The sequence below is a fragment of the Dunckerocampus dactyliophorus genome, chromosome 21 (assembly GCF_027744805.1).
Source record: "Dunckerocampus dactyliophorus isolate RoL2022-P2 chromosome 21, RoL_Ddac_1.1, whole genome shotgun sequence".
Classification (NCBI taxonomy): domain Eukaryota; kingdom Metazoa; phylum Chordata; class Actinopteri; order Syngnathiformes; family Syngnathidae; genus Dunckerocampus; species Dunckerocampus dactyliophorus.
In genome coordinates, this window is record NC_072839.1 from 15,172,368 (window position 1) to 15,199,466 (window position 27,099).

The 27,099-nt window shown below is 50.0% G+C and overlaps 2 protein-coding genes across 4 annotated transcripts; one reads left to right on the top strand and one right to left on the bottom strand.

The window, feature by feature from the left end:
• Positions 1-928: 928 nt before the first annotated feature.
• Positions 929-25,613, top strand: dnah5l (dynein, axonemal, heavy chain 5 like). 3 transcript variants are annotated; one of them, XM_054765766.1, is made up of 95 exons: positions 929-1,004; positions 1,069-1,271; positions 1,339-1,413; positions 1,494-1,565; positions 1,639-1,710; positions 1,785-1,886; positions 2,158-2,344; positions 2,412-2,577; positions 2,646-2,739; positions 2,807-2,905; positions 2,984-3,165; positions 3,246-3,365; positions 3,434-3,539; positions 3,632-3,727; positions 3,802-3,897; positions 3,960-4,133; positions 4,212-4,301; positions 4,364-4,513; positions 4,607-4,746; positions 4,863-5,014; positions 5,088-5,295; positions 5,364-5,451; positions 5,527-5,653; positions 5,722-5,882; positions 5,958-6,050; positions 6,111-6,214; positions 7,680-7,776; positions 7,842-7,922; positions 8,044-8,298; positions 8,366-8,515; positions 8,605-8,723; positions 8,797-8,933; positions 9,002-9,164; positions 9,286-9,397; positions 9,463-9,591; positions 9,650-9,849; positions 9,953-10,106; positions 10,178-10,288; positions 10,367-10,522; positions 10,588-10,716; positions 10,786-11,001; positions 11,082-11,228; positions 11,315-11,487; positions 11,558-11,628; positions 11,701-11,808; positions 11,869-12,056; positions 12,178-12,372; positions 12,454-12,588; positions 12,685-12,742; positions 12,813-12,944; positions 13,006-13,223; positions 13,289-13,423; positions 13,507-13,773; positions 13,846-13,980; positions 14,055-14,162; positions 14,241-14,408; positions 14,487-14,693; positions 14,783-14,875; positions 14,939-15,175; positions 15,238-15,303; positions 15,381-15,521; positions 15,581-15,712; positions 15,780-15,890; positions 15,955-16,109; positions 16,181-16,302; positions 16,386-16,615; positions 16,677-16,835; positions 16,905-17,061; positions 17,138-17,283; positions 17,352-17,486; positions 17,568-17,669; positions 17,753-17,866; positions 17,943-18,110; positions 18,201-18,305; positions 18,408-18,521; positions 18,603-18,779; positions 18,845-19,039; positions 19,122-19,277; positions 19,370-19,552; positions 19,631-19,801; positions 19,884-20,135; positions 20,220-20,346; positions 20,410-20,531; positions 20,602-20,751; positions 20,827-20,991; positions 21,066-21,283; positions 21,347-21,402; positions 21,476-21,597; positions 21,670-21,820; positions 21,888-22,087; positions 22,157-22,345; positions 22,415-22,547; positions 22,621-22,829; positions 22,892-23,113; positions 23,187-25,613. In XM_054765766.1, exons 1-95 carry the CDS (start codon positions 995-997, stop codon positions 23,412-23,414), a joined length of 13,734 nt encoding a protein of 4,577 aa, XP_054621741.1. In that variant the 5' UTR covers positions 929-994; the 3' UTR covers positions 23,415-25,613. The 3 variants fall into 3 exon arrangements, with proteins under 3 accessions (XP_054621741.1, XP_054621740.1, XP_054621739.1); XM_054765765.1 differs by lacking the exons at positions 929-1,004; positions 1,069-1,271; positions 1,339-1,413 and having other exon boundaries at positions 1,416-1,565; positions 17,004-17,061; XM_054765764.1 differs by lacking the exons at positions 929-1,004; positions 1,069-1,271; positions 1,339-1,413 and having other exon boundaries at positions 1,416-1,565; positions 5,530-5,653.
• cavin4b (caveolae associated protein 4b) lies at positions 23,989-27,050 on the bottom strand. Its single transcript, XM_054765788.1, has 2 exons — positions 26,084-27,050; positions 23,989-24,819 (listed from the first exon to the last, which is right to left on the bottom strand). Exons 1-2 carry the CDS (start codon positions 26,432-26,434, stop codon positions 24,292-24,294), a joined length of 879 nt encoding a protein of 292 aa, XP_054621763.1. The 5' UTR covers positions 26,435-27,050; the 3' UTR covers positions 23,989-24,291.
• Between the last annotated feature and the right edge of the window lie 49 nt (positions 27,051-27,099).

Sequence of the window (27,099 nt, forward strand, 5' to 3'; positions counted from 1 at the left end):
TCATGAAGTGACCGGTGCATTTGTGTGTCATGTCGAATATTCCTGGCGTGATTGTGAAATTTAAACCTCAATGTGTGTGTGTGTTGCTGCGTTACACACAAGCACACCTTTGTGCCAGTGTTACCATGGCGACCGTCTAGTTAGTCTTTGCAGACTTTCTGGTTGTGAACTGCTAACTGGACCTGCTCTACTTCCACTACTGGGACCACCAACACAGGTGTCAGAAGAGAGATCTTCACAACTTTGGATTTGACCTGAATCGCTTCTCATAATTGTTTTGGTTGTCAGATGGCCGAAGAAGCAGCTCTTTCAGGGTTCAACGACATCAGTCCATCAGAAGGACAGGAGGTCCGGTCTCCAGCAGGGTACAGCCCAAGTACTAATGGGCCCGTTGAACAAGAGCAGGAGGGAGGAGGAGACAAAAGTTTCCCTCATGGACCTCAGCATGGTCTCCATAGAGGTAAGAACTTTGATTTAATGATGATGACATTTAGACAAGACGTGCTTGTGTTGACATCGGGAAAAAGAGCAAGCAAAGTTGTTTTTAAAAAAAAATGCATTTCAACGCAAGCTTCGTGAAGCTGGTGTCGTTGAGCGCCCCCTTGTGGCGTGCACGGTTCATTCATCTGGGCAATTTGAGAGAGGTGGAGCCTAGCGCCGATGCCACTGGGTAAGAGGCGGGGCTACAGTGGACTACCTGACAATCATAGGTCTTGACGTGGTGACATTTGGAATAAATTTGAAGGCGAAATATTCCAATAAAGAAGGCGTTCTGTACAGAAGCTGTGCTCGCAGGTTCGAACCCGCTGCACTACTGTTCTACTATTATGTAAATGTGTCAAATACGTTAAGGATTAAGATTGTCTTTAAAAAGCTGTTAATGTTTTGCACAGTGGGCCACCATAGTTTTCTCCTCTGACACAGACAGCAGAGGACACCGAAGAATTGGAGTCCAGAACCATTCAGCTGTCCATCATGTATCTGCCCCGCCCCCATGCACCTCTGTGAGTAAACATGAAGTTGGCCATAAGGGGGCGATGCTCAGACCACAAAAACTTTACCTGACAGGCTGTGACGTGCAGGTGTCTACTCAGAGGAAAACCGTGCTGTCCAACGAGGAGAGACGAGAGCGGGCCAAGCAGGCCAAAGCCTTGAAGGATGAGCGGCGGGCGTCGCTGGACCCTCGGCACCACTACCTGATCAGCAGGCTGGTGGATGCTGCATGTCTGGACCAGCAGGAGGTGGAGGACGCGCTTGTGTCAGATGACAAGGTCCTCACACGCTGCTCGTCACGTTCTGCTGAAGACGTCTTCATTGAAATGATTTTCTTTATAATAGTTCAACCTGATTCAAGAGTTCTTTGCTGCAAACGGATCCAGGAAGTTGATTTTCTTCTTTCAGAATGCACAACAGGTCTTCCTGATTGTTTTAACATCTCTATGTTGTCCAATTGTCATCTCTTAAGCAGCTTTTTGTTTCTGCTTGCCCTACAGGACTTGTCCTTTGCTCATCCCTTCTCAGCTGTGGTTAAGCGGCAACTTTTCCTCACGACAGGAAGTGCTGAGGTACAAACCTCCTCATTCGCATTCCATTGCTTTTTGTATGACGATAATAACTTTACTCATTTGTACTTTTTAGTCATTAGAAGGCAAGTGTTTCTTCTTCCTAAGGACAACCAAAAAGGCCATAAGCACCACTAATGTTCACCAGGTCATTCGCACGTCTTCTGTTAGTTTTTATTTTCAATGTAGTTGACCTCATCAACAAGCTCTCCTTCCTTGCAGGAGGTCAACTTTGGCATGTTGGACAGCAGCAATGGAAACATTCTGAACAGTCTGGAAATGCTGATGTCCAACGTGATGTTACCTGCACTTAGGGCACCACAGGTAACTAGGGGAGGACACAGAAATGTCCCATGTTAATTACAGACAATGTCACCAAAAATACAGGAATGTCTCACTTTTATTACAGAAAGTAAAGCAACCACAGATGTTTGTTATTATGGACAGTGAAGTAACCACAGACATAGACATGTCTCACTGCTATTACAGACAGTGAAGTAACCACAGACATTTGTTATTACACACCCTAAAGTAATCACAGATACAGAAACGTCCCACAGTTACCATAATAAACCAAACCATATTTTGTCCTCAGACCTGGGGCTCTGTGAAGGACGGCATCGCCTGTCCTCACGTCCAGGACTTCCTGTCCTCACTGGATGACTTTGTTTTTCACCTAAACTCGTTGCAAGTCAACGTGGCCAAAATGTTCCAGCTGCAGCCGCTCGAAGTTCCTTGCATAATATGTCAGCTCAGCAGCCCAGCGGACTACACGGCAGCCGGTAAGAAGGTCAACATCCCAGACCAAGTGTGACCTTGAGGCACCACATATAAGGTACTTGTCTTCAGCTAACGACAGTGAGCTGGTGGAGAAGTTGGAGGGTGTGGTCTCATTGTGGGCCAATCAGATTAGGCGGCTGCTGACAGAGTGCGAGCAGATGAGGAAGGAGGCAGATGACGTTGGACCTTCAGCTGAGTTGGAGCACTGGAAGACACGCATGATCACCTTCAGCAGGTCTTTACATGCAGTCTAGCATGCTGTTCATTGAACATGCAGAATGTTAATGTGTGTCTGTGTGTCAGTCTCGTGGAAGAGCTGAAGCGTCCGCTGGTGAAAAGGACTCTGGGGGTTCTGCAGGTGGCCAAGTCCAGAGCGTTGCAAGCGTGGAGGGAGCTGGTGGGTCTCCATAAAGCTTTGTTAGCTTTGTTAGCTGGCTGTTGCTCACTTTGTGGTAATTGTTAAGGATGCCAGCATCACGGTGGTGGCCAACGAGGCCAAAGACAACGTGAAGTTTCTCCACACGCTGCAGAAGTTCTTCAAGCAGTTGCAGAAGAGCTCGCCGGTAAAAAAAAAAAAAAAAAGTAGAGAAGAATTTAATTTGCTTGTCAACATAGCTGACGTTTTGGTGCATCTCATCCAGGCTCAGATGCTGGAGCACATTCCTGCCCTGATGGCCGCCATCAGTATGATCCATTCAGTTTCTGGCTACTATAACACCTCAGAGAGGATGACGTCACTGCTGCTCAAGGTCACTAATCACATGATCAACGCCTGCAGGAGATACCTGACACAGGGAGCTGCCCATATTTGGGACATCAGCAGGTCCGCAGTCGGGTGCAGCCAAATGGAGCATATCCTGTCATAACATATTTGAGTAAAAATGGTGAGTGTGTGTGTTAAAGGCCGGTCCTGCTTGAGCGAATCTCAGAGTGTTGGCGTCTGAAGGCAGCGTATCAGCGTAGCTTCCACGCTGTTCAAGGCAAACTGCAAGCAAAGCCAACAAGCAGACAGTTTGACTTCAGGTAGTTTATTAATTTATTTAATGTATGTTGATGTGGAGAAAATGATGGCCATCTTTGTTTGTTTGCAGCGAGAACTACATTTTTGGGAAGTTTGAGGCCTTTTGCAGGCGCCTGGAGAAGATTGCTGACATGGCATCCAGCCTGGAGAATCTGGCAACTCTGCAGCGCATCAAGGTGACCTCGCAGGAGTTGACTCCTCCCACCTTTTTAAACATTAGTTGCCGCAAAATCATCTGGTCACCACATTGAAAGTGCCTTGTGTGTAGGTGGATGGCGTGGAACCAATCTACACTCGCTACCAGAACATCCTGTCCAGCACCATGTCCAGAACCTATGACATCCTGGACCACCACAAGTTGGAGGTGAACAAAGAAAGACAACAACAAATAATCAACTTTGCCTAAAATGCCCTCATGATGTTAAATGCTCTCTTCAGTTTGACAGCGACCACGCGGACTTCCAGATGCAAGTCAAGGACTTGTTTCTGGACCTTCAGGGTCTGTTGGACTTCTGGTTTCGGCAGTCTCTGCCAGTGAGTTCCACATCATCATCATCAAAGCCTTTAAGATCCTATCATCAGCTTTTGCCTTTCAGATGGACCAGATCCTGGCGCTGATAGCAGCCTTCGAGGCGGGTCCGATGGCGTATCTGGACACGAAGCAGAACTACCTGCTCCTGCTGCAGCGTTATGGATGCGAGCTGGAGGTGCTGAAGAAGACATACCAGAGACAGCGGGACAGACCACCTGCCGGACGCAACTTGCCACCGGTACCGGGAGTCTGGCCGTCCAATCAGATCACAGCACAAAGAGAAAAGCTGTAACGTCAGGTTCTGTTTGCCTCTCAGGTGGCAGCTCGAATCTTATGGTGTCGTCAGCTCTTCAGGAAGGTTGAGTCTCCCATGTTGGTCCTGAAGAAGAAGCTGGATGTCCTCAAGGTATGATGTCAATAACACTTAAGAACATTTCTACCACTAGCTCATCGTGATGCTGTCTTCAGGGACCAGAGATGACCAAGGTGATCCAGAACTATAACAAGATGGCCAAGGCGCTCTTGCAGTACGAGCTTGTGCACGTGCAGACGTGGACTCAGGCTGCCCAGCGTGCACCACACTTCCTGAACGCTGCCCTGCTAGTCAGACATGAGAAGGTGAATGGAATGTGTGCTGATGACTTGATGACACAAAGTGGTACTTGATTATGAAGTGTGTGGTTTGATATTTTTGTGGACCTTGTTCTCCAGGAGCTTTTGGTGAACCTGGACTCTGTGTTTTTGGAGGTGCTACAGGATGCTCGTTGGATGACCAAACTTGGAGTTGTTGTGCCAAACGCCGTCGTAAAGATGACCTCCAGGGAAGCAGAAGTCAAAGCTCTGTATCGTCGGTAAGAACAGTTGTGTATGATGATTTATTCCCACCTCTTTGTGGCCGTGGTTCTGTCCACCTACTTAACTAACAGAGGTAATCACTACTAATCTTGTCCTGTTGGGTTGTGTCCAGTCTGCAGGACCTGCTGCAGGATTACAGCCAGGTGCTTGGCCGCATCCCGTCTTTGCTCCGCCCACTGATGCAGCCCTTTGTTGGACGGGTGGAGGCGTCCCTCTCACCCGGACTCACCACCCTATCCTGGGCTGCCCTGCATACTGACACATGTAGGAAGGCGAGGACCGGATCACAGTGTGACGAGCGGCCATGTTGTAATCGAACATGCCTCTTCCTGTTCAGTCATAGAAGGCGCATACATGGCTCTGGCGGAGCTGGATCAAATCACCAAAGCGGCCGCCGATATGTTGGAGTGCCGGATTGGGCGCCTCCTGGATGTCATGTCCTCCTGCTGCCTACTGGTCCTGCCGGAGGACTCACCTATGTCACCTGAGAACCTCCTGTTGGAGGCAGACCTCTCGCTCCACTCTGCTGCCGCCACACTGGCCAGGTAAGCCACTGACAAACTGTACTGTCAATCAAATCAGGAACCCTTCAGTTTGTTTTTTGTTTGATCAGGCAAAGCCAACAGGTGGAGACATTTGTGTTTGAGCTGATTGAGGAGCTGAAGAAGAAGATGAGGCCAGCAGACACTGTTAACTTGGAGGTAGCACACACACACACACACACACACACACACACACGGCGACTTTGTGTCACTTCCTCTGACTTGTCTCCTCAGCAGGGATCCTTCCAGTGTCTCCATCCAGATTTCAAACAGAAGACTCGCTGCCTGACTTGTCTCCCTTGTTGTTTTTACAATCTAATTGGTCAACTTTGCCATCTCAATATTGAAGCTCTCGTCAAAGGTCAGCCGCTCTCATGCACTTCCCACCTTCCTTCTGTCCTCTATCCTAATTTGTCCATTTTGTACCAGCCACCACGTCCTGCTTGGACGACCTAAAGAGGAGACTTGGCGTCCTTAAAAACTCACCTTCCTCCTCCGGCAGCCAATCAGATGCCGCTCCTCTCTTCAAGGCCTCAGTGCAGCTCGCCATTCCGAACATCGTCCTCAGACCGAGCCTGGACAACATCCAGGTACGTCAAAGTCACTTCAAAATAAACGCTCCATGCTTTGTCTACTTGGTCAAATCATGTTGTGGAATGATCCAGAGCATCATCAACAAGCTGGTGAGCGCCATCCTGCTGGTGACCAAGGACATCCCATTGTGGACGTACTGTCACCTGCACTACAAACAACAGAAGGTAAACACTTCAAGTCTGTTAGTCAATCATGGTGACAGCCAATCATGCGATGCTATTTAGGTGGAGCATGCGGCTGTTCGAGACTCCAGGGACGACGTCCCGGTGAAGCCTCCCATGCTCAAACCTTTGGACCGACAGCTGGCGGAACACAAAGATGTCAGCAGGTATGTCATGTGGCATGAGACAAAAATCAAAAGCAGACTTCATAATTAGGCTTAGTGGTTCTTCGCAGGAGATCGAGAGTTCGAATCTCCTTTCGGGCATCACTGTGTGGCGTTTGCATGTTCTCCCTGTGCTTGTGTGGGTTTTCCTTCCTCCCACGTCACCAAAACATGCATTAGCTTATTTGTAGACTCTAAATAGTCCATATGTGTGGGTGTGAGTGTGTACACTGTGTGCACAATGATTAGGCAAGTCAGTATTTTGACCATATTCTCATTTTTATGCATATTTTCCAAACCCAAGCTGAAGAAACTTGAATTCCTATTGGGTTTAAGCATACCAGGTGATGTGCATGTGTGTACTGAGGGAGGGTGTGGCCTTAGGAGATCAACACCCTTAGGTGTGCACAATTATTAGGCAGCTTCTTTTCCTCTGGCAAAATAGGCCAGAAAAGAGATTTAACAGACTCTGAAAAGTCAAGAACTGTAAAACAGCTTTCTTAGAGATGCAGCACTCTTGAAATTGCCAAGATATTAGGACATGACCACAGAACCATTAAATGTTTTGTTGCAAGTGCACAAAAGGGTCACAAGAAACGTGTGGAGAGAAAAACTTGCAAATTAACTGCCAGATATTTGACAAAAATCAAACGTGAAGCTCCCAGGAACCCATTAGCCTCCAGTGCTCTCATATTCCAGAACAATGCTCCATCTCATGCATCCAAGTACTCCACTGACTGGCTAGCTAGTCAAGGCCTTAAAAAAAGTCTTAAAAAATAATGGCATGACCTCCTGGCTCACCTGACTTAAACCCTATTAAGTACTTGTGGGCCCATAAAGGTAAGATTTACAGGGAAGCAAAAAGGTACACCTCTCTGAACAGTGTCTTGGAGGCTTTGGTTGCTGCAGCACAAAAAGTTAATGGTCAAATGATGAAGAAACAGTCAATGCATGGAAGGCTTTTCTGTGTTATTGAAAAGAAGGGTGGCTATTTTGGTGACTGATTTATTTTTGGAAATATCAAATATTTATTTGTTAAGTCTGTGTTGTTTGTTTATTATTCTGACTTGGAAAAAATGAAAATAAAGGGAATATTTTAGATTTTCTTTGAGTTGCCTAATAATTCTGCACACTAATAGTTGCCTAATAATTGTGCACACAGAGATTTTCGCAACAAAAGCCAAAACCTCACTTCCTTAAATATTCAGGTTTGAGGTTAATTAACATTTTGGATTGACCAAGAGGACTGTTATTGTTAAATAATAAAACGAATAATCAGTAATGCAAATTGCCGAATAATTGTGGACGCAGTGTATATATGTGTCCTGTGATTGACTGGTGACGATTCCAGGGCGTACACCACCTCTTGCCCACAGTCAGCTGGCATAGGCTCCCGTTCAGCCGTGACCCAAATGATAACACTCGCTGGATGGATGGATGAATGACTTGATAATGTTGTTGTGAGCAGGTTGGTGATGCAGCTCAACACCGTTGTTTCCTCCCTCAAGTCTGCCACTGTCGACATGCTGAGTGACCTCACTGACTTCTCCACACTTTGGCACCAGGTCACCTTTGTCCTCTTTGTTCTCCATCCTTGTCTCGGTGACATGACTAACAGATGTGTGTTCAGGACCCAGAGAAGGAAGTGCAGACCTTCCTGCGGTCCGAGCCCTCGCTGACCGAGTTCAGCTCTCAGATCTCTTTCTACTCGGTTAGTCCGCACCTCAGCATGCTAACTATCTTCGCTAGCTAGTAAGCTGCGTGAACCATCACATAACAACACGATATGCTAGTTCGAATGTTTGCAGCATGACACTTTGCTGTCCACACAGAGGCTGGAGCTGCAGATTTCGGAGCTCCCCACATTCTACACGGTGGGTTCCATCCTCTTCGACACTGAGGACCTGAAGATGGCGCTCACTCAGGAGTGTCGTATCTGGAAACGGGCTTTTGGCACTGCACTCAACCGCCGGGCCTCTGCCAACATGGAGGATGTTTTGTCATTTGTGGATGGTCTTATGAAACGTCTGCAGCGTCCAATCACGGATCTTGACGATGTCCGAGGAGCGATGGCAGCCCTCAGGGAGGTCAGACATGTCAGACATCACGTCACACACTATATCTTTTCTGCTTCACCTGCTCCTCCTGTTTAAGCTCCGAGAGGCAGAGGTCCACATTGATGCCACCATCAGCCCGCTGGAGGAGTCCTTCACACTTCTCAACAAACATGATCTGCTTTTCAAGGATGGAAACTCAGAACGTGTGGACGGGCTCATGTACGCCTGGAAGAACCTCAATGTCCTGGTGAGAGGGTCCAAGCTTTTTTCCAATGTTGACTTCCACACTGTCCTCTTTCAGGCCAGTGAAAGCGTGTGTGTGTCTTATGGTTCCAGGTGGTCCAGAACCAGAACACTTTGGTAAAAATTCAACCCAGCATGAAGGCTGACCTGCTGTTAGAAGTGCAAAATCTTCAGAATCACATTCAGAGCTTCTGTGCTGAGTACAACCATCGGTATATTCTCGGCCCAAATCCTTGCTGTCCTCCAGCTTTGGGCATAGGTCTAACATCCTGAAGTGTCTTCCAGGGGTCCTGGTGTCGAGGGCGTGGCTCCAGCTGAGGCCAACGACCGTTTGCAGAACTTCCAGGCTGAGTTTGACCAGATCTGGAGGAAGTTCACCTCCTGCTCCGGAGGGGAGGAGCTCTTCGGACTTCCAGTGACTGGTAAAACCCACCTTCTAGCTGACGCCCATGTCCTTCCCATTCTCTGACGTCTGGTCCTGGTTCTGCAGAATATCCTGAGCTGCAGAGGATCAGGAGGGAATTGACAATGCTTTCCAAACTCTACAGTCTTTACAACGCTGTCATCGCCAGCGTGGCCAACTACCATGACCTTCTGTGGGCCGACCTTAACATTGAGCAGATCAACAGCGAGCTGCAGGACTTCCAGAACCGGTTACAATTTTTAAGAGAAGCTGATGGCATCCATACACTTCAAGACTGACACAATTTGGGCTGCTGATGAAGGAAGAATCATATTAACTGCTCCTCTTCTCCTCTTGTTCTGAGTTTTCAGGATCCGGAAGCTTCCAAAGGCACTGAAGGATTGGCAGGCCTTCAGAGACCTGAAGAAAACCATTGACGACTTCACAGAGATGTGTCCTCTGCTCGCCATGATGGCCAACAAGGTCAGGAGTTTATTGATGAAGAAAAACTGCGAGTGGTAGAGTCCAACGTTTGGTGTGATCTGCAGGCCATGCTGCCCAGACACTGGACTCGACTGAGCGAGCTGACGGGTCACAGTTTCCACGTGGGCTCTGACTCCTTCTCTCTCCAAAAAATCTTGGCCGCTCCACTACTGGCATACAAGGAAGACATTGAGGTAGCAACACTACACATAAGCACTTTAGGTCAAATACTGTGAACTGTTTTTGTGTCAGGACGTGTGCATCAGTGCTGTGAAGGAGCGCGACATTGATGCCAAACTGAAGGACGTGATAGCCGAGTGGGGTGGGCAAATGCTCAGCTTTGCCCCCTTTAGGACCAGAGGGGAACTGCTGCTCAAAGGAGCCGACACCGCTGAGAAGATCTCCATGATGGAGGACAGTCTGATGGTTCTGACCTCACTGCTCAGCAACAGGTACCTAATCCTACCCCTAACCCTAATCCTGACAACCAACAGAACAGAACACAATTTGTTTTGCTCAAAAGAGGAACAACCAATGTGGATCCTCCCCCTGCAGGTACAACGTTCCCTTCAAGCCGACCATCCAGCTTTGGGTCCAGAAGTTGTCCAACACCTCAGAAATCATTGAGAAGTGGTTGTCCGTTCAGAACCTGTGGATCTACCTGGAGGCTGTGTTTGTGGGGGGCGATATTGCCAAGCAGCTGCCTCAAGTAGATTACCAAGTGACTGCATGTTGCTGTGCTCTAATTACTAAGCTAACTAATGTCTTCAACATCATCAGGAGGCCAAACGCTTCCAGAACATAGACAAGTCGTGGCAGAGGATCATGCAGCGAGCCCACGAGCTTCCTAACGTGGTCCAGTGTTGCGTTGGAGATGAGATGCTGAGCCAGGTGAAGATGCAGAGCCTGTAGACTTGAATTTGCACCCCATGTTGGTTTTGAACCTTATGGTCTTCTTCTGGTCCTCAGTTGCTTCCTCACCTGCAAGAGCAGCTGGAGCTCTGTCAGAAGTCTCTGTCTGGGTACCTGGAGAAAAAGCGTCTGGTGTTTCCGCGCTTCTTCTTCGTGTCCGATCCCGTCCTGCTGGAGATACTGGGCCAAGCCTCCGACTCACACACCATCCAGGTAACACAGGTGGTGCTGATCCGCTAATGTTTAATGAACACATGCTCATCATATCATCCTTTCAGCCTCACCTGCTCAGTCTGTTTGACAACGTCAACAGAGTCGTATTCAGCGAGAAGGCATACGACCAGATTGTCAGCTTTCAGTCTCAAGAGGGTGAAACTGTGGAGCTGAGCCAAACCGTTTTGGCACAGGTTAGTTGTAGAACTTCGGAATGACACAAAGGACACCAAGCTTTACTCTCTGGTTCTGTTTTTTTTCAGGGGAACGTGGAGGTGTGGCTGGGCCAGCTGCTGGCTGGTGTGCAGCACACCCTTCACACCATCATTCGCCAAGCCTACCAGGCTATCGGCGAGCCTAGTCTGAAACTTGTGGAGTTCCAGTCCACATTTCCTGCTCAGGTGGGCTTACTGGGAATCCAGATGATCTGGACCAGAGACGCGGAAGAGGCGCTAATCCTCAGCAAGTCAGACAGGAAGGTGGGCTTTTATTTTCTAGGGGAGGGGTAAGTGTACAGCTCCTTCTTCCTTCCTCCTCTCACTGTTCAATTGTCTGGCAGATCATGCAGACAACCAATCAGAAGTTTCTGGACCTCCTCAATGAGCTGATCGACATGACCACCAGGGATCTGAGCAGGAATGAGAGGATCAAGTATGAGACGCTCATAACCATTCACGTCCACCAGAGGGACATCTTTGATGAGCTGGTGGGAACAAAGATCAAAGACAGTTGCTCAAAAACTCACGGTGAGATTCAACAGAGGGCCAACATCATCTCCATCCCTTCCATCAGGTGCATCTCAACGTACGGTCTGCGTCAGACTTTGAGTGGCAGAGGCAATCGAGGTTCTATTTCTTAGAGGAAGCTGACAAATGCGTGATCCAGATCACAGATGTGGAGTTCACCTACTGCAATGAGTACCTGGGATGCACGGACCGGCTGGTCATCACACCGCTCACTGACAGGTACACATGAGCCATGACCAGATGACACCTTCTGGTCCAGTCAAGTGAAGCTGTCTGCACATCTGTCCAGGTGTTACATCACTTTGTCGCAGGCCCTGGGCATGAGTATGGGCGGGGCTCCGGCTGGTCCCGCAGGAACAGGTGATGCAGACTCTGGTAGCAGCTTAGATCTGTATCAGAAATTGTTGCTTTCACTGTATCTTTTGTCTCAAGGAAAGACAGAGACCACCAAGGACATGGGCCGCTGTCTGGGGAAATACGTGGTGGTTTTCAATTGTTCCGACCAGATGGATTACAGGGGACTCGGACGCATCTACAAAGGTGAGCAAGAGAACCAGGTGATCATGCTTGAGCAGCTAGAACATGTGGTCACCTTTGCAGGTCTGGCCCAGTCCGGCGCCTGGGGCTGCTTTGACGAGTTTAACCGCATCGAGCTGCCAGTGCTCTCCGTTGCTGCTCAGCAGATCTACATCGTCCTGCAGTGTAAGAAGAACAAGAAGAAGCAGTTTGTCTTCACTGATGGAGACAAGGTCAACATGGACCCTGAGTTTGGCATCTTCCTCACCATGGTAAAGGACTTAAGACAGCTAGAATATTAGCTCCCCGATAGCTCCTAATTTAAGAACATCAGATCTTCCTGCTGTGATTTACCTTTACTCTCACATCACCTTTATGCTCCTGGTTCTCCAGAACCCCGGTTATGCCGGTCGTCAAGAGCTGCCAGAGAACCTCAAGATCCAGTTCCGTACGGTTGCCATGATGGTTCCAGACCGAGCCATCATCATGAGGGTAAAACTGGCCAGTGCTGGATTTCGAGACAACCAGGTCCTTAGTCGGAAGTTCTACACCCTCTACAAGCTGTGTGAGGAGCAGCTGTCCAAACAGGTCAGAAGACAAAAATAATTGCATTACAACTGTCAATGTTTATCAGTCATTTCAGTTGCTGTCTTGTCGCCATGACACCAGGTCCATTATGATTTCGGCCTGAGGAACATTTTGTCAGTTTTGAGGACGCTGGGCTCCGTCAAGAGATCCAAGCCATCTGAACCAGAGAAGACTGTGGTCATGAGGGTCCTGAGAGATATGAACCTCTCCAAACTGGTGTGTCACAAATGCAAGATAGTAGCTTGTAGCTATGAACCATTAGTCAACGTCAGTGTGCAGACGTTTGCTAAATATATTAGGCTGTCTCCGTAGGTGGACGAGGATGAGCCTCTCTTCACAAGTCTGATCAACGATCTCTTCCCTGGCATCGGTCTGTCACACCTTGAACAATTTTCTGTTTAGACTAACATGACTCACATTCTTTCTGTCTTCCTTCCTAGTTCTGGATAAAGCTGGCTACCCTGACCTGGAGTCATCCATCCAGAAACAGTCTCAGCTTGACGGTCTTATCCCCCATCCTCCTTGGATCCTCAAGCTAGTCCAGCTCTACGAGACACAACGTGTCCGACATGGTACCTTGTTGAAGTCAGAACACTGACATGTCGAGCATTGCTTATCCTTATGCTGGCGCAGGAATGATGACATTGGGTCCGAGTGGCTCCGGGAAGACAACCTGCATCCACACACTGATGAAAGCCATGTCGGACTGCGGCGCACCACACCGAGAGATGAGGATGAACCCCAAAGCCATCACAGCCTCGCAGATGTTTGGCACGCTGGACGTCACCACCAATGACTGGACTGATGGCATCTTTTCCACTTTGTGGCGCAAAACTCTGAAGGCCAAAAAGGTTGAATGAAGCTCTTAAGAAAGAGGGACTGTGTTGAAAGCATTGCTAACATCTCCACGTGTCAGGGAGAACACATCTGGATCGTGCTGGATGGACCAGTGGACGCCATCTGGATCGAGAACCTCAACTCTGTTCTTGATGACAACAAAACTCTAACCCTGGCTAATGGAGATCGAATCCCCATGGCACCCTGCTGCAAGGTGGACTCACACCACTTTCTGTGCAGACAAGAAGTAAGTGTCCTTGATGCTGATAATGAGTCATCATGTCTTGGTCCCTCTAGATTGTCTTTGAGCCACACAACATTGACAACGCCTCGCCGGCTACGGTGTCCCGCAACGGGATGGTGTTCATGAGCTCGTCGGTGCTGAGCTGGAGACCAATCTTGCAGGCTTGGTTGCAGAAGGTACCAGAAGAGCAAGCCGATGCCCTCAAAGTCTGCTTTGACACCTGCTACCAGGAGTTATTGGATTTCGTGTCCACTGCTGTGAGTCCAAAGATGGCAGTGCTTGAGTGTATGTACATCAGGCAGACCATCGACCTTCTTCAGGTGAGATGCATCCGCACAACACGACAACAGAACACAGCTTTGAATGTTTTTCTCACGTGGCGTTTTTCTCAGGGTCTTCTCCCCGCTGTAGAGGAGAAACAGAGTTGTCGTGGCAATGTGGGTCGACTGTTTGTGTTTGCTGTCATGTGGTCTCTGGGAGCGCTGCTGGAGCTGGACGACAGGGACAAGATAGAGGACTTCATGAAGGTTTGTGAGGTTCCACCCAAGGAGCAGTTGATGGCTTCAGTCAGCCATCTTATCAAACAAACTGAACCTCCTAGATGAAGAACCACAGCTGGTGTCTGGACCTGCCGTACACCCAGGATGAGCAGACCATCTTTGAGTTCACCGTGGTTGAGCAGGGTCAGTGGGAGCACTGGTCCATCAAGGTCTGCGCATGAATAGATTTCTCTCTAACAATAATGCTTACAGGGTAAGATGACAATGCCATCTTCTTCATGATGTAGGTCCCAGAGTACATCTACCCCAAAGACCATGTTCCAAACTATTCGTCCATTCTGGTTCCAAACGTAGACAATGTGAGGACGGAATTCCTGATGCAAACAATCATGAAGCAGCAGAAAGCAGTCCTGCTGATCGGAGAGCAAGGCACAGCCAAGACAGTCATGATTAAAGTGAGTGTCGCATTACCAGTCAGCGTTAGCTGACACTACTTTACACTAACCGCTACTCTTGTCTGGCTTCCCCTGCAGGGATACACCAGCAAGCTGGACCAAGAGATCCACCTCACCAAGACACTGAACTTCTCATCTGCCACGTCTCCCAACATGTTCCAGAGGACCATCGAGAGCTACATCGATAAGCGAATGGGTGCCACCTACGGGCCACCTGCTGGGCGCCGGATGACTGTCTTCATTGACGACATTAACATGCCCATCATCAACGAGTGGGGAGACCAGGTCTGCTCTAGTTGTTTTGTAGCAAAAATTAAGTTATTAGTAGGTCCTTTTGTGCTTGAAGTCTTGTCCTCGCTCCCTGTCTTACCCAGATAACCAATGAGATTGTGCGTCAGCTGATGGAGCAGGGAGGTTTCTACAGTTTGGACCGCCCAGGAGAGTTCCTTTCCGTTGTTGATGTTCAGGTAAACTCAGGAAGGTACTTCAACAATTTTTATAGGACAGAGTAATCTAATCTTCTTTGCCAGCTGGTGGCGGCTATGATCCACCCCGGTGGCGGCCGTAATGACATCCCGCAGCGCTTGAAGCGTCACTTCTCCATCGTTAACTGCACACTACCCTCCAACTCGTCCATCGACAAGGTGTTCGGGACGATGGCTCAGGGCTACTTCTGTCTGGAGAGGCAATTCCCTGCCCCCGTGTGCGACCTTGCTGCTGCCCTCGTGCCCACCAGCAGACGGGTGTGGCAGGCAGTGAAGGCCAAGGTCAGGGCCTATCTTGTCTCCACCTGACACTGGAAGTTTCTAATACGGTGATGTATGTGCAGATGTTGCCGTCTCCTGCCAAATTCCACTACATCTTTAATCTGCGCGACCTTAGCAGAATCTGGCAGGTAAACCAAAGCTGGGCCACTCAGAGAGAAAGCAGTTGGGGACAGCATGAGTGTTCATGTGTGTCATTGTGTTTCAGGGCATCCTCGCCATGACGTCGGATGTTTGTAACAGCAAGGAGCTCCTCGTCGCGCTTTTTCATCACGAATGTAGCCGGGTGCTCGCCGACCGTTTCACTGACTACAGCGACACGCAAGCCTTCAGCGACCTCCTGGCAAAGGTGTGTGTGTGTTATACTGGTCATGATTTCTTAATGTGTCCATCTACACACACCATCAGATTACAGCAGAGGATCATGGAAAAGCTCTAACTGAGCACGCGCAGTGGGACAGCAGCTTTGTGGACTTCCTGCGAGATGCTCCCGAGGCAACAGGAGACGAGCCGGAGGATTCCGTCCTGGAAGCTTCAAAGGTGAGCTCATGCATTGTTAAGACACTGGGATCACTCTTGATTATTTATCAAAAAACATCATTGACAGGTGTATGAGCCAATCTCATCACTGGATGCTCTGGCGGAGCGCCTATGCATGTTTCAGCAGCAATTCAATGAGGCCACGAGGGGCGGAGCCATGGACCTGGTCTTCTTCAAGGTCAGCTTGTTGTCACGGCGATGGAGTTGTCGGCTGTATTGACAGCTGCCGTCTGACCCTTCAGGACGCGATGATCCACCTCATGCGCATCTCTCGGATCCTGCGGACACCACAGGGAAACGCCCTTCTGGTGGGTGTCGGTGGTTCAGGCAAGCAAAGCCTCACTCGGCTGGCGTCGTTCATTGCAGGCTACCAAACCTTCCGGATCATGCTGACGAGGTAACGTATTACATGTTACTGGCACCTGTTGAGATGATTGATGCTACTTCCTGTGTGCATGCGGCGTGCAGGTCATATGGCAGCACCAACTTGCTGGAGGATCTGAAGGTTCTCTACCGGCTTGCAGGCCAGCAGGGAAAAGGAGTCACTTTCCTCTTCACCGACAATGACATCAAGGACGAAGCCTTCCTGGGTACAGAACCTGGAAACACAGCCAGTCCACTTTCTAATGAACAACTGTGAGACACACTGGAAGACACTTCTTGTCCTCCTCAGAGTACATGAACAACGTCTTATCCAGTGGCGAAGTGTCCAACTTGTTTGCTCGAGACGAGCTGGATGATATCATTCAGGGACTTGTTCCCGTCATGAAGCAACAGCAGCCTCGTCGACCTCCGACCCCAGAGAACCTCTACGAATTCTTCCTGTCTCGTGTGCGTAGCAACCTGCATGTTGTGCTCTGCTTTTCTCCTGTGGGGGAAAAGTTTCGGACGAGAGCCTTGAAGGTGAGTCATTGTGTGGATTATGCCACAAATGTGGTTATACACTGAGCTGTGACCTGCTCAGTTCCCAGGCCTGATATCGGGCTGCACCGTGGACTGGTTCCAGCGCTGGCCTCGGGACGCCCTAGTGGCTGTATCGCATCACTTCCTGTCACAGTACCAGGACCTGCGCTGCTCTGAAGAAGTGAAGCATAGTGTGGTGGTTACCATGGCCACCTTTCAGGTAGGCCACAGTATCCAAAGTCATTTCAAAGTAGAGAGCAAGCTGATCACATGACCTGTCTCTCTTCAGGATTCGGTGGCTGAGAAATGTGCTGAATACTTTGAGCGTTACCGCCGTCAGACGTTTGTAACACCCAAATCCTATTTGTCCTTCATTAACGGATACAAGGTGGTCTACGCTGAGAAGATGGCGCATGTCGGCACTCTGGCTGAGCGCATGAAGACAGGTAGACTGCCAGCCAGGGTTTCCAACTCAATGTGGGTGTGGTGTACGTCAAAACAGACAGTTCTTTGTTGTTCTAGGTCTGAGCAAGCTGATGGAGGCGGAGCAGTCAGTGTCTCAGCTCTCTGAGCAGCTGCAGCTGAAGGAGCAGGAGCTCGCTGTCACCTCCCAGAAGGCAGATGAGGTCCTGCAGGATGTCACTGCCAAAGCTCAGGCTGCTGAGAAGGTTCGACTTAGCAAAGTCATCTTCAGTCTCATCTTATTGGATTGTCAGTGGATGCTCCTGTGTTGCAGGTCAAGCAGCAAGTGCAGAAGGTAAAGGACAAGGCTCAGCTTATCGTCGATGAGATTGAAGCTGATAAAAGTGCAGCGGAGTACAAACTGGAAACTGCTAAACCGGCGCTGGAGGCAGCTGAGGCGGCACTGCAGGTGTGACACGCTTTGAGCTACCTTTCGGCCTTCAGACATCTTTGCACACCTCAGAAGCTTCTACCGATCTTGTGTCCACAGACCATCAAACCGGCAGACATTGCCACAGTGAGGAAACTTCAGAAACCGCCTCATCTCATCATGAGGATCATGGACGCTGTGCTGCTGCTATTCCAGCGGAAGGTGGCTGGCATTCACACGTTGACCTCCAAGCTGCACTCATACTCAAAACTGACCTTTTATGTCTCGGCATCACTCGAGTTCAGGTGGACACGGTCGTTTCTGACTCTGAGCGCCCTTGCCCTCGTCCTTCCTGGACCGAGGCCATGAAGCTGATGCAGAACTCCGCCTTCCTCAGTATGCTGCTCAACTTCAGAAAGGTCACACACACCATCACGCCAAGAGCTTAGTCTACAAAAATATGAACTAAAACGTTACCTCACTGTCTTTACGCAGGACTCCATCACAGAGGAAGTGGTGGAGCTGCTGGCGCCTTACCTGGAAATGGACGACTACAACCTGGAGTCGGCAAAGAGGATCTGCGGCAACGTGGCTGGACTATGCTCATGGACGCAGGCCATGATGGACTTCTTCTCCATCAACAAGGAGGTCCTTCCTCTTAAGGTACGCTTTTTCCAAGTGGTTCAGCACCTGCTTGGAGAAAGGTACAGGAAACGCTGATGCAATGATGTCGTTGTGTGTGCATGACAACAGGCTAACCTGGCGCGACAGGAAGCTCGCCTGCTGGTGGCTCAGGCTGAGTTGGCTCAAGCTCAGGAGCGGCTGGATGCTAAACAGCAGCAGCTGGGTGCTGTACAGGTGACCATGTGGCTTCCTTCTATTTTAAATTGATATTGTCCTGTAAGATCTCAGAAATGTGCAGAGAGACGATGCTATCTTGGAAATTGTACTGGACTTTAGGCACTCTATGATGCCGCCATGATGGAGAAGCAGAATCTGGAGGACGATGCATCTGCGTGCCGTCGTAAGATGGCCAACGCAACGGCGCTCATTGACGGCCTTGGAGGAGAAAAGGCAATATAGCATTGGTCCTGTTTGCCTGTGTTTCTTCTTGCCAAGGATCTTTCCCTCCAATTTCCTGTTGGCATCTTTCAGGTACGCTGGACTGCCAGCAGCGCCGGCTTTCAGACGCAGCTCACACGGCAGGTCGGGGACGTCCTGTTGGCCTCTGGCTTCCTGTCCTACGCAGGACCCTTCAACCAGGAGTACCGTAGCCTGCTGCTCGAGCTGTGGAAGAAGGAACTGGAGGACAAGCTTATCCCCTTCAGCCCAGTAAGATCACACATCTTGCTCTGCCTCCTCAGATAACAAAAGATTGGTTCTTATTCTACCCCCAGGATGTGAATGTGATTGGTCTCCTGGTGGACAACGCCACAGTGAGCGAGTGGAACTTACAAGGTCTCCCCAGCGATGACCTGTCCATCCAGAATGGCATTGTGGTGACCAAGGCGGCCCGCTATCCGCTGCTGATTGACCCCCAAGGTCAAGGGAAGGCGTGGATTCAGAACAAAGAGAAAGAGCAGAACCTGCAGGTGAAGACGAGGGGCGTTTCGAATAAAGTTAAAGTAAAAGCAATTAATTCATGCTAATAAATGCATTTCTTACCTTTCTCAGGTGACGTCTTTAAACCACAAATACTTCCGCTCTCACTTGGAGGACACTTTGTCTCTAGGGCGCCCCCTACTGCTGGAGGACGTTGGTGAGGAGCTGGACCCTGTCCTGGACAACATCCTAGACAAAAACTATATCAAGTCTGGATCCACTTATAAGGTACTGTACGTCAGCTAAACGCAATCCAAAAACTCAAATGAACTCATGATGATCTTGTCAATCAAATGTTTTCTGTCCTTTTTGTCTTGCAGGTGAAGCTTGGTGACAAAGAGGTGGACGTGATGAAGGGCTTCACCCTCTACATCACCACAAAACTGGCCAACCCTGCATACAGTCCAGAGGTCAGTGCCAGGACGTCTGTGGTGGACTTCACGGTCACACAGAGAGGTCTGGAGGATCAACTGCTGGGACGCGTCATTCTTCTGGAAAAACAAGTGGGACCTGAAGCAGCTCAACATCTTATACCGTTGTATGTCTTTACTGAAATGTCCTGCTTGCTGTGCTCCCACCAGGAGCTGGAGGCGGAGCGTGTGCAGCTCCTAGAAGAGGTGACGTCCAACAAGAGGAAGATGCAAGATCTGGAGGACAGTTTGCTCTTCAGGCTGACCAGCACTCAGGGATCTCTGGTGGAGGACGAGTCTCTGATTGAGGTGCTGAGGGTCACCAAAACCACAGCTCAGGAGGTACTACCTGTGACACTCAGTGGTGGTGGTGGTCACATGATGTTAGGGATGAAGGAGGACACATCAATGTCTTGTCTACCAGGTGAGTGAGAAGCTGTCCATTGCTGCGGAGACAGAAGTCAAGATCAACTATGCCAGGGAGGAGTATCGGCCCGTGGCCACCAGGGGGAGCATCCTGTACTTCCTGATTGGGGAGATGTCCCTGGTCAACATCATGTACCAGACATCTTTGCGTCAGTTCCTGGGGCTCTTTGACTCATCCATGCAGCTCTCTGTCAAGTCACAGGTCACCTCCAAGCGCATCAACAACATCATCACTTTCCTTACCTTCCAGGTGACCTTCCCTCACCCTCTCACTTTAACCTGAAATTTTGATTTGGGTAACAGCTACATAAAAGATAGTTGGTCCCACCCACAGGTGTACTGTTACATAGCTCGAGGGCTCTATGAGGAACACAAGCTGCTCTTCACCTTGTTGTTGGCACTGAAGATTGACCTGCAGGCCAAGAAAATCATGCACTCTGATGTTCTGACCTTCATCAAAGGTTAGAGCAATCTTCTTTCTCCACCCATTAGTGAGGTTACATTCCAATGGTTGCTTTCTGCAGGGGGTGCCTCTCTGGACCTCAACTCTGTGGAACCAAAAGCACGCCGCTGGATCCTAGATCAGACCTGGCTTAACCTTGTCCAGCTGTCCAGCCTCTCTGTCTTCTCTAAGATCCTGACCCAGGTACGATCCATCAGCGGGACCTTGCAACAGGCCAATCCCAAACATCTAAACTGTACTCGTGGTGTTCCAGGTGAGCCAGAACGAGAGGGCCTGGAAGACATGGTTTGACAACCCGGCCCCAGAAGACGCCATGTTGCCTGATGGCTACGAGCATATAATCGACACCTTCCAGAAGCTTCTTCTTATCCGCAGCTGGTGTCCGGACCGAACCATTGCTCAGGTCTGCGCTTAATCACTTGGTCCAAACGTAATAACAGTGGTCAGTCATTGAGCCCATGCTTAAATGCTTCTGCAGGCACGGCGCTACATCGCCCAGTCTATGGGTCAGCAGTACACCGAAGGCTTGGTTCTGGATCTGGACGCCATGTTGACAGAGAGCGACAACAGGACACCCATGGTTTGTCTTCTTTCGATGGGTTCTGACCCAACAGAGAACATTGAGAGACTGGCCAAGCAGAAGGTGCTCAACATTATGACTAACTACTCTTGTTCCAAAGTCTTCAAACTTTAAATTATTTCTTTATGGACCTGCAGGGGGTGCCGTGCCGCCCCATCTCCATGGGGCAGGGCCAAGAGGTCCATGCTCGCAGGCTATTGGCCAACAGCATGACGGACGGCGGTTGGCTTCTCCTCCAGAACTGCCATCTTGGACTGGACTTTCTGGACGAGCTGCTGGAGACAGTCACCATGGCAACAGCAGAGAATGTCCACAGGGACTTTAGGGTGTGGCTGACGACCGACGTACACCCCAGGTGAGACCCCAGTGTGGAGCTTCAAACCGAGTGCCTGTTCTGGTGGACTTTGTCTTTGTTTAGGTTCCCCATCAGTTTACTTCAGTCATCCATCAAGTTCACCAATGAGCCTCCTCTCGGTAAGAATGTCCTCATCAAAGAACGCCAACACATCTTTCCGTTTTTTCATGTTCCCTCATGATTCCTGATCAGGAATGAAAGCAGGTCTGAAGAGGACCTTCTGTGGCGTCACTCAAGACCAGTTAGAGCTCAACAGCCTGCCTCAGTGGCGCCCCCTGCTGTATGCCGTCGCCTTCCTGCACACCACAGTGCAGGTAAGTCTTGTCTCATTTTGTCTCACTACAGTCACGGTGTGCCTGACTTTGACCTTGAAACACCAACGTCAGGAGCGCCGAAAGTTTGGTCCTCTGGGCTGGAACATTCCCTACGAGTTCAATCAAGCCGACTTCACATCCAGCGTGCAGTTTGTCCAGAACCACCTGGACGAGCTGAATGCCAAGAGGGACGTCAACTGGAGCTGCCTGCGCTACATGCTGGGTGAGACATCGCAGCCCACCGTCGCCCACACACATCCACAGCTCCACCTGACTGATGTCGCCTTCAGGTGAGGTCCAGTATGGAGGCCGCGTGACAGACGACCTGGACAAACGTCTACTGAACACCTTCACTCAGGTCTGGTTTGGCGAGAACACCTTTGACGACAAGTTCTGCTTCTATCGAGGCTACAGCATCCCCGCCAAGGCCAAGACGGTGCAGGAGGTTTTGCAGCACATCGAGGCCCTCCCCTTGGTCGACTCACCTGAGGTCAGGACATACCCACTACACCTGAGACGGACGTTTTAAACCTTCTGAGACGCACTTTCATGTGTGCAGGTGTTTGGACTCCACCCCAATGCTGACATCAGTTACCAGAACAAGTTGGCCAATGAGACGCTCAGCACCATCATCAACATCCAGCCCAAAGACACAGGGGGCGGGGCTGGGGAGACGAGGGAGGCCAGCGTATCGAGATTAGCCAATGAGATGCTGGACAAACTGCCGCCTGACTACGTGTCACATGAGGTGAGAGCCTGCAGCTGATTGGTTCTCCTTGTTTGTCACATGATGATGCTGATGAAGCTGTGTTTGAAGGTCAAAAGTCAGCTTCAGAAGATGGGTCCTCTCCAGCCAATGAACATCTTCCTCCGACAGGAAGTAGACCGCATGCAACGAGTCATCAGCAGCGTACGGAGCACGCTCACTGACCTCAAGCTGGCCATTGACGGTCAGTCAAGCACACACACACACGCGTCCATCACACACACCATAACATTACGTCCCGCCCCCTCTTGCCGCAGGCACCATCATTATGTCTGAGGATCTACGTGACGCTTTGGACTGCATGTTCAACGCTCGCATTCCAAGCGCGTGGCAGCGGCTCAGCTGGGCGTCAGCCTCCCTGGGTTTCTGGTTCAGCGAGCTTCTGGAAAGGAACCAGCAGCTCTCCAGCTGGATTGGCGCCGGGCGGCCCCACCAATTCTGGCTCACAGGCTTCTTCAACCCGCAGGTGAGTCGAGTACGATGATGGCCGCCGAAGTACGGATCCTGATTGGTTGTTGATATTTGAAGGGCTTCATGACCGCCATGCGCCAGGAGACGACGCGCTCCAACTTGTCCAGGGGCTGGGCCTTGGATACGGTCGCCCTTAGCAACGATGTCACCAAGCTGATGAGAGAGGATGTGTCAGCTCCTCCCCCTGAGGATGTGGGTGGAGTCTACATCTATGGCCTCTTCTTAGAAGGGGCTGGATGGGACCGACGCGACGCCAAACTCACTGAAGCCCAGCCCAAAGTTAGTGCGCTCGGACGCTAAGGTAAGAACAAACAAGCGCATTAACTCCCATGAGCCTCTCTGCTGCCATCAGGTCCTCTTTACTCCGCTCCCCGTGGTCCACGTGTACGCCGTAAACTCAGCCAGTGTGGCGGACAGCAGGCGTCAGCCCGGCGGCGGGGTCTGCTTTTATTCGTGTCCGCTCTACAAGAAGCCTCGACGCACCGACCTCAACTTCATCTTCTCATTGCAGCTGAGGAGCGTGCAGCCGCCCGAGCATTGGACGTTGCGCGGCGCTGCCCTGCTCTGCGACTGCAAATGACCCCACCTATTGACAGAGCATGTACGCCGGTCGAAGGAGAGGAAGTAACTTTTTGTAATGATCATTTAGTTGTGTGCATGGTCTTGTAACACCATTTGAGAGGCCACAGTGAGTCAGTGTAGCTGCTGCCCCCTGCTGGTGTGCATCGTGTCAAACGTCATTGAGCAACATGAAAATAGAATTAGAGCATCAGTGGACGAATTTAGATTTCAAATCTATTCAAGTAGGTACAAAATGGGCAAATAGTGACATTTTGATGTCCCAGAGCTTCCATTAAGTGTTGTTTTTCTGAATCAAAATGTTTAAATCAGCATACTTCATAACAAGTCAGTGAATTTGTAGATGATGATCAACTTTTATTTTGTTAAATACATTAAAAAACAGTTGACTCATCAAAGAACAATTAGTCGAACTCACACGTGATAAATGAAAATTAAGTCAGTCACATCATTGTCATTTCACTCATTTCAGTTGATTAATAAATTGCTTTTATTATTAAGCAGCCTTTAGCTCCATGCTAATGCTAACAGAGCGCATCCAGGAAATTGTGATCACACATCAACAAAAAGCCTGATTGTTGCTTGCAGGTCCGATTTATTCATCCTCACTTTCATTTTCATCTCGGTACACAAACGGACCGCCCCCGTGTTGTTCTCCTACAGCAGGTCCGAGCCAACGACATGCACAGCCAGCGGTGGCGTAAAAACAATAGTGTTCTTGTCAAAGTCAACACAGATGCTGATTCGATCAAGACTGTCCTGAATCTCTCACCGGATCATTTTGGATCGCAAACGGTCTGCCGGCCGCTCGCATCTTTCACTCGAACGGGTCCTTTGTCTCCCTTGTGCTCCTCCTTCCTCGCTCTTTGCCTCGTTGGCTACGACAGCTGCTTCATGTCGTACACAGGAACCTCTGACTCCTCTGCCCCGCCTTCCGCCTTGGCGGTGTCGGGGGTGCTCCGACGGCCCTTGGGGGGCGGGACAGGCGCAGCTCCCTCGGCGCCCTCAGCCCCTTCCTGGCCCTCTGCCACAGTCCTCTCCTTTTTCAGGTTGAGCTTGGCCGGGACACTCTTGGCGATGGTCTGCTTCAGCCTCTCGCCCGACTGGCGGATCTTCTCACGTCTTTCGGCCGTCACAATGCGCTCGCCCAGCTTGTTGACTTTGGTACCGAGGTTCTCACGAGTCTTGCTCATGTTCTCCTTGGAGAAGGTGGCCTTGAAGCTCTCGATGCGAGTCAGGCCCGTCTTCTTCATGCGCCCGGCCGCTGCCGAGTCCGCCTCCTCCACCACCATGTACTCCTCGTCCGAATCGGGTGGGAGCTCAAACTTGTTGGACTCGTCCTCGCCGTCAGCACCTTGTTCGGCTGGCTCATTGCCTGGTGTGATGGCCCTCACTTCCTGGTCACCCTGAGAAACAAAAAAGTCAGAAGTTGTGACCCAACTCTTGAAAGGGCCTTGCTAACCTGGCGAGCATGTTAGCACTAGCATCCACTTTTCTAGATGTACTTTTGCAAATGGACACACCCCACACACGCACAAAGTTCAAGTGTGCTAGCAGAACAACATTAGAACACAATAATTTGGACAAAACTTCTGTCTGCATGTGCGACAGAAAAAGGGCTTGGTGGTGAGGATGTCAAAGTGGCGTGCACGTCTTGATCCCGCCTCCCTAAATAAAGTTCAGCAGCTGTTAGTGAAGCTCAGCGCTGGGCCGCTGGAAGCTAAACATATCGACTAGCAGCCACGGCACAGGGCGATCATATTTCATTGGACCCGAAGTGCAAGTGAATCCCTCGTTCGTGTGGCGTGATAGAACTTTGCTCCACTTGCTGGCCTGCTCAGCACCCGAGTGATGGAACAAATGCTAAGCTAACCAGAAATAAGCTCATATCACCTATTTGTGAACTATTAGCACTTCCTGGTAGCATTCTAGCATGATCCAAACAACTTTTAAGATTGAAATGACGTAGCAGGGTCAAAGGTCATTATGTTGTGCCCCCTCTCCTCTGGACCTGACCAGAGAGAGGCCGGCCACTAAATTAGGAACGCTAGTCAACTGAGAATAACCAGTTCTGTCTGGAATCAGCTGGTTCTGTCACTTAATTAGGAACACAGGTCTTATTTTTACTCTTACTTAATTATACAATAATAACTACGTTTTATATAGCAAAATTAAGGAGAGGCAAAACATTGGTAGCCAAATTGATTTCACCTCAAAGTAACTCCTAAAACAAATAGGATCATTACAGTACTACTTTTATTGGCGTGTTCTCCGTTGACCAGTCAGCAGACTTCAGGGCATCTAGCTCCGCCCCTATAGGTACCCTCAGCATTTCACTAAAAATAGTGCCAAAAAATTATGCTTATTGTTGATATTCTGCAGAATGATAAAGGTTGGAAAACACTTCAAATAGAAGTAAAAGAAGCTTTCTGAGTATTCCAGCTCTACGACGTCGCCGCTCCAGCATGCACAGTCATGCCAAGAATGAGTGTGCGCATTGGAGGGAAATGTCTAGTGGGATTTAAGATTTGTCATGATGATGTTGTCATGGTGACCAATGTAACGTAGACACTTCAGATGATCACAGTTTGGGCGGGATCATCTGGATGCTTCAGAAAGTAGAACCACACCTTCCATGCAATTTGGCTCGTGTCCAAAGGAGGAACATACCTGATAGATAACCACCCTGAACTTGTTCTTGGCCAGGAGGTCTCCCTGGGTGGCCTCCACCTTCTTCACGCGCAGGTTCTGGTTCTCCACACGGACCCGTACGTCCTTGATGTGTCTGCTGACCTTGCGGGTCTTCTCCAGGAGCCTCTCCACCGTGCTGCTGCTGGCGGCGTGCTCCATGGTAAGCTTGAGCACGTTGGCTTGGATGCTCTTCACCGTGCTCTCCAGCTCTAGCTGACGCTCCTCCATGCGCTGCTGCGTCACCTGCACGCTGTCCATGAGACCCGCCACACGCTCCAGCAGCGCCACAATGCTTCCAGAGTCATCGCCACCCAGTGCTTTGTCGGCCATGTTGGTTTGTGTTGGAGCCGGCTTGACCCGCGAGGACAAATGACAGAGAGCGAGTGTGGGAAGGGGGATCAGGGAGAAGAGAGGAGTGAGCGCACCTCTACAGCAGGAGGTCCACCCCAAAGTGGGCACATGGATCAACAGACTCCACCTACATCTGGCAGAGTGGGTGTGATCATGGGTGTACAAGGAGAGCGAGGGTGGGCAGGTGTCCACCTCCAGTGAGGTAGAAGAAGAAATGACATGGACGTCAGACAACCATTACAACAAGTGATCACCACCGATCCTAAAAATACCACCCACGCCACTGGCCCGCCCACCCTCCTTTGGGTCAGGCCAACGGAAACCCCCTCCACCATCCGTCTGTCAGCGTCACCTTTTCACTCGGTGGTCCTAATCCCCCCCAGAGTAGTGTTCCACCTTTGTGGCTCTTTTGGGAATGTCATTGCAAACAAAACCTTCTGGACTTCTGCCAGGACATGGTTCTAGAATGCTTCCAGAACACTGGAAGGCATTCAGATGGGTCGAAGGAGAAGGGAAGATGATGTGGGAATATGAAAAGAATGATGACCATGAGGAGACAGGGGGACTTCCTGCACCAGCTGACACCTAAAATTATCTCGCTTCTATACTTAACTCCCTTCAGGAGCGCTTTTTTTAATGCTTCT